Genomic DNA, 6,024 nt, shown 5'->3' with positions numbered 1-6,024 from the left:
TAGGGTACCATGTCAAGACTGGTTGTACATGAGACGAGATCCAATTTGTAGATGATGTCATTGTACAGCTTGTTACAGGATTATATGCAACACAGTTAAGGGTCATAAAACATGTCTGTAAAATATTTTATTTATGTATTAGTTCGGCAGTGGGCAGAACTAATTCAGATGTCCACGGTCTATTGCATTTTTTTTATTCAAGCTGTGATACCCGATTTTTTCAGAAATCAATGTCTCTATTGTTTCGGTTGGATGACTCAACAGAGTGCACAACACACAAGCAGATGCAACAAAAAAGTCTCAAATCTGTATCCTCAAGTGCTGCTGGATGGCAGGTTATCGGCAAAGCCTGGCGATATCATCGGCATATCATCCACGTCATACTGGGAACGACTTGTAGGTTTCCTGCCTGTGGGAGGCAGAATGTGGTGGAAGATGCCATTTGTGAAGGGGCACGAGGAGGTAAAAAAAACAAATAAAGTTTGTCAATTAACACACTTAATCAAGTGATAATCTCACATCTATTCTTATTTCTCAAACAAAGTGTAGCCAATGGATAAAGAAAAGGCATTTACCAATTTCACCGTTACTATGCCTTAAACACAAAAATACAGAATATATATACTTTGGGTCTTTCGGTAAAGTCACGTAAATAGGTTCAAATTCATAAAAATAAAATAAAAATGAACTACGACGTTTCGGTTACAACACAAGCGATCGTCATCAGGAGGAGAATTCCTGCAGTCACGAAAGCTTTAAGTCAACAGAATTTTTCCTGTTAAAATCTGAGAATAATGAAGGTGGTACATTCTTTATTGAGTGCTTGTACACCACTGCCAACATGGTTACTTAATTTTGTATTTAACATGGTTCATAGTGTGTTAATGAATTACAATTTCATTTTCAGTCCTTATTTAATTCACAGCAACTGCTTTGGGATAAAAATAAAACACATCATTGGCTTATTTTCAATAATTTTTTGACCAGTGTAAATTATGCAAACACAAATCTAAAATATATTTCAATAGCCAGTTAATGAGCAAATGCTTGAGTCAATGAATGTAAAGTGCTGCTGTATAACCCAGTGCATGTAATCAGGAAAGTGACACTTTCAGTCATAGATAATTGTAATATCACACTTCTCGCAAATTTAATTTCAAGTTATGTAATTACCGCGTTGATATATTCATTCAGGTTGTAACTGGAAGGACCAAAGGATCATGCACACATTGCCACATCCATATGTAAACCTCACCAGAAAGAGAGGTGAGCCAGATGGGGACTTTTCAGTGTCTTAATTAAAATCGAGGCAATCCACAGGTGAATCCTTGTTTGAATTCCTGTAAACATGGTCACTGTGTATTTTAGGAAAATACCAATCCAGTGATTTGTTCTTAGGCACTCAATACGTGCCTAAAATGATGTGTGTATTAATCAACGTTTTTAATTTATACAAAATAAAATGCCAATGTTACCTTTAGGCTAGTGTCATAAGACAGAACAAGACCAACCACGACAGATACAAATGAGTCGGAACAAAGGAGACAAAGAGGATCGGTTCATCTATCAAACCGTCACCCCAAATTGACAATCAAATCGCATGGGGAATTCGTTATATGCCTTGTGCAATACAAACATGTCTATTTATTCTATGCCACACTGCTTATATGTAGGCTCACTGATTGCAGATTGTGGAATAGATCCACACGTTATGGGTTAACAGCCCAGAGTAGCTTGGAGATTCACCACTCGCACTCCCCACTGTGCCAGCTTGCTGTGTTTTAGCCACCAGACTCTCTGCTCTTTGTTGTTCCATGATTGCTGGAGGGCAGCTGCCGGCAACCAGCCAGCAGCGTCATTCACATCGACAGAGGGCAATCTTCACACCACACATACTTGCCATCGGCAAATCCGTTCAGTTCCAAAGTCATCCCCTACTGTGTCTTTCGTCTCGCCCGTACTGCTCCTCTGAGCCCCTCTATATCTGACCAAACAATATGTGGATGCATTGATTGGCTGGACCTGGAAGCTACAGGAACAAAACACAATATCCTCACCTACCAGAGCCCACTGATCGAACTCTGTCCGGTCATGCCAAATACCTGTGCGATCCTCAGTCCAACCTAAACAAAACCCAGATGGATAATCAACAGGCCATACTGAATAAAGAGAGGGTATACTTATTGCTGATTCAGAGTGAGACCTCTGTCACCAAATAACTGGCCAAGAGCACATTTCAATATAGGAGCTTCTCCATGCACTGCCAAAACAGTGAATGACTAATTGAGGGGAGGTGGGACATTCAATGACCCAAAGTACCCAGGTAGGTACACTCGCACACATAAACTAAATATAAAAAAAAAATCACTATTGCAATTTTTTTTTATTTTGGCACGTTATAAGATGAAGACATTTCCATTCAGAACTCTGACTGGATAACGCAGTTAGCAGTGGATCACCATGTCAGAGAATGTGAGACGTCACAACTATTTCTGAGGTCACTTCAACGGGCCTCTGTATGCACGTGAAGGGCACACCCTCTATATGCCCTGAAAAGTGTTTTTCACTGCCAAAAATTGGCAGAAATTGCCCTTACATCAGTGAATAAATAGTATCCCAGGACTCTTGCTCGAGTGATGTAGCATTGCTATCTCAGTAGGCTATCACGTGGACCAAATGGAAGAGAATCAGATACAGAATATTACATCGTCAACACTGTCAACACTGTCAACACTTTACCACTGCCACGTCAATGCACCTTGTGCTTAAGTTACAGACTACACTCATTTACCAAATCCAACAGCAGCCTTTATCCAGCGAAGCCTCACTCACTAGGACTCGTGTTCTAGGAAGGTCTGGAACTGGGATATTTGGCCAATTCCGATACTGGCTGGCATGAGGGAGAAAACTGGTGTCCCTGGAGAAAAACCACTCCACATATGACGGGGTAAACGCTCAAAGCTGTGCACAATTACTTTCAATACAATTGCTGTACTGCCATCTCTTGAACATATTGCGACCTGCACTGATCACTCTCCAGCAAGGAGGCGACCCTCAGGTCACCATCCATCCAGCATTGTACCACTTCTCGCCGCATTCCTCACACGTCAGGAATGTCATGAGCTGCTCGTCAGGGCTGTCCCCACGCACCCAGCCCGGGATGAAAAGCGTCCCGCGACAAACCACCGACACGGAGCAGTTGAACTTTCCGCAGCGCCGGCAGCGCACGCAGTCCGTGCGCGTTCCGCCGGGCCTGTGCGGTAGCTGGTGTTCCCTGAGGGCAGCTTGCTGGTAAGAGTCCCGGAGGTGCCTCAACTCTGAGCACGCCATCTCCTCCGGGGTCATGGCGGCAAACTGTGCCGGGCTCACCGCTCCAGCCCGCACCCGCCCGGCCAGCTCGCCGTTCTGTGGGTGGCGAAGGTTGGCGATTTTGCTCCTCAGACACGCTCGGTACTTCTTGTCCACGCTGGGGTGCAACCCAAAGATGGCTCGCTCGATCTCTTTCGCCAGTTCAATGAGATGCGTTTTGTCTCCTTTGCTCTCCTCCTCTGACGGTTCTGTTTCCACCACCGAGGAGTCGGGAATGTGAGGACCGGTTCGTCTTTCGCCGGCACTTCCGTGGACAACGCACGATTTTACATCTCCACTGAGGCTGTGAGAACCTAAAGTTTCGGTGCTCTCCCGTGAGAGTTCAGGACACTCAGCAATGTTGTTTGCGGAACCACAAAAGGGTTTGCAGCTTCCAGAAGGTGCAACAGAGCGAGTGTCAATTCCAAGAAGGCCCTTGTAGAGCAGCTGAATCCCCTTCTCCCTCACTGCTTGCATGCTACACGCTTGCGTCGGCTTTATGTTAACATCTTCAGGCAACTCATTAGCGTGTGGGTCGGTTTCAGTGCGATTACACCGAGTTACATTCACCTTGCCAGTCACAGTGTCAGCTTTGAGGGCCTGTGCACACGAATTAACATTGCCAGACTGTGCGCACGAATCAACATTGCCAGACTGTGTGCACGAATCAACATTGCCAGACTGTGCGCACGAATTAACATTGCCAGACTGTGCGCACGAATCAATATTGCCAGACTGTGCGCACGAATTAACATTGCCAGACTGTGCGCACGAATTAATATTGCCAGACTGTGCGCACGAATTAACATTGCCAGACTGTGCGCACGAATTAATATTGCCAGACTGTGCGCACGAATTAACATTGCCAGACTGTGCGCACGAATCAACATTGCCAGACTGTGCGCACAAATTAACATTGCCAGACTGTGCGCACGAATTAACATTTTCTGACACGGTAGCCATAAGCGAATTACCTCCAGAAAGCTCACACACAGTCAAGTTCGTAGTCTCGGCATTATCTCCGCCTGTGGTTGGCACCGATAAATTTTGATCCGTGTAAACGTCTCTCAAATGTTGTTGCAAACTTTGGCTGCTGGCATCAATGGTCAAACGAGCGCAACTCTCGTCTCCAAAATCTGCACAACCGCCCCCCTGGCTCTCGTCACCATCGGAAGCAGTTCTGTTATGCCCCACGGTATGACAAAGGCCATCAGGAAGCCACTTATTCCGCTTGGTTTCAGGTGAACTCTGACCCTCAGCTTCTGGATCGCACGAGAGCGCACAGACCCTATTCCAGGAGCGCAGCAGGGAACGTGCCTTGGCACGCACGCTGGCATCGGCGCAGCCTCGTTCGAGTCCAGATACACAGCGAGCAATCGCCGTTTTCCGCAAGTCTCCCAAACACACGCGGGCAGAGGCCAACCTGTCCAAGACTGGCAGAATTGCAGTGAAGTGCCCGTCTGTGTGCAATCTCTCCAGGTGCATGCCCACTGCATTCAGGTCTTCGAGGTCCGCCATTCCTTCAGTGCAGACAAACGCACACTGTGAGTGGAGACTGATGCATAGCAGTTATGTTTCCGCTTGACTGATTGAGTTAAGTGTCGCCCTTCAGACTTTTTTTTTCAAATACATTTGATGTGCACGTTATATTATACATGACTTGACATGCCATTACTTGACGTAAAACATTCTGAGTGGTTTACCACTCGGACAAACGTGGGCCAAGTGCCCATTCCCTGTTTTACAACTCTCAGTGGTGGAACTTCTACTTTCCTGTGGCAGGGGTAAGTCCACCCAGAGGACAACCACCCCAAAAGTAGAACTCACTTTACTCTCTTTATGGATCCCGGAGGGATTATGGGCTGTCAACCATCAACCAGGATTTGAACTTGCAAGCTTCTGACAGGCCAGCCGAGTGATATCAGATGCTTGGTGAGTGTCATAGGCGTCAGGTGAGTTGTTAGCTGATGGCGTGAGTTTGTGTTGAACGCTATCAGGTGAGTGGCATAAGGTGTGGTGAGAGGTGAGGGTGAGGTGCCTGCCGAGTGGCATGAGGTGGGTTATGAAGGTGAGGGGCATGTGAGCAGTGCCAGGTGAGTGGTTAGCATTTGGTGACCAACTGCTCGGTGCTTCAGAGATCCAGGGTCCAACACAAGACAATACAACAATACAGATGGTCCCGTTGAGGGCGACGGGTGATAATTAGTATTAGACTTGGGGCACCCATGAAGGCACACGAGAGGGTGGTTGGCCAGCACCACGCCCGGCCGCCTTTGTCTCCCCAGTGGCGGTGTTTACTACACACCGCACGAGGTACTCATTAGAGACTGAGTCGACCTAGGGGAGGCCCAGGACCGGTTCAGATAATCGTCACCAGTATTGGCCGTGAGCTGCAACCGAAATCGGGTAGCCCAAGTTCGTAAGCGCAGCGCGCCCGCCGCAACACTAACACACACGCCACGCAACATGCGCGCACTTCACTGGTCACTTCTCCACCCGCTTTACAAGGACACATCTAAACGCTATTTCATAACACGACAGAGCTAAGCAAGACAAGCGAATACCTTCCGCGTGATCTCGCAGTGCAGGCGCACACAGCAGCGTGTTTGTGGCACGACAAATGCGCTCCGCTGATGTGTCCAGGGCAGCCTCCTCCGCCGCCGCCTTTCCTGTTCA

General features: G+C 47.1%; 1 protein-coding gene across 1 annotated transcript; it reads right to left on the bottom strand.

Moving 5' to 3' along the window:
* Positions 1 to 809: 809 nt before the first annotated feature.
* Positions 810 to 6,024, bottom strand: LOC144937703 (uncharacterized). Its single transcript, XM_078865129.1, has 2 exons — positions 5,913 to 6,024; positions 810 to 4,868 (listed from the first exon to the last, which is right to left on the bottom strand). The coding sequence occupies exon 2, from the start codon at positions 4,864 to 4,866 to the stop codon at positions 3,055 to 3,057; it is 1,812 nt and encodes a 603-aa protein (XP_078721255.1). The 5' UTR covers positions 4,867 to 4,868; positions 5,913 to 6,024; the 3' UTR covers positions 810 to 3,054.

This window comes from Lampetra fluviatilis, chromosome 19 (assembly GCF_964198595.1).
Source record: "Lampetra fluviatilis chromosome 19, kcLamFluv1.1, whole genome shotgun sequence".
Taxonomy (NCBI): domain Eukaryota; kingdom Metazoa; phylum Chordata; class Hyperoartia; order Petromyzontiformes; family Petromyzontidae; genus Lampetra; species Lampetra fluviatilis.
This window is presented reverse-complemented; position numbering and strand designations above follow the sequence as displayed.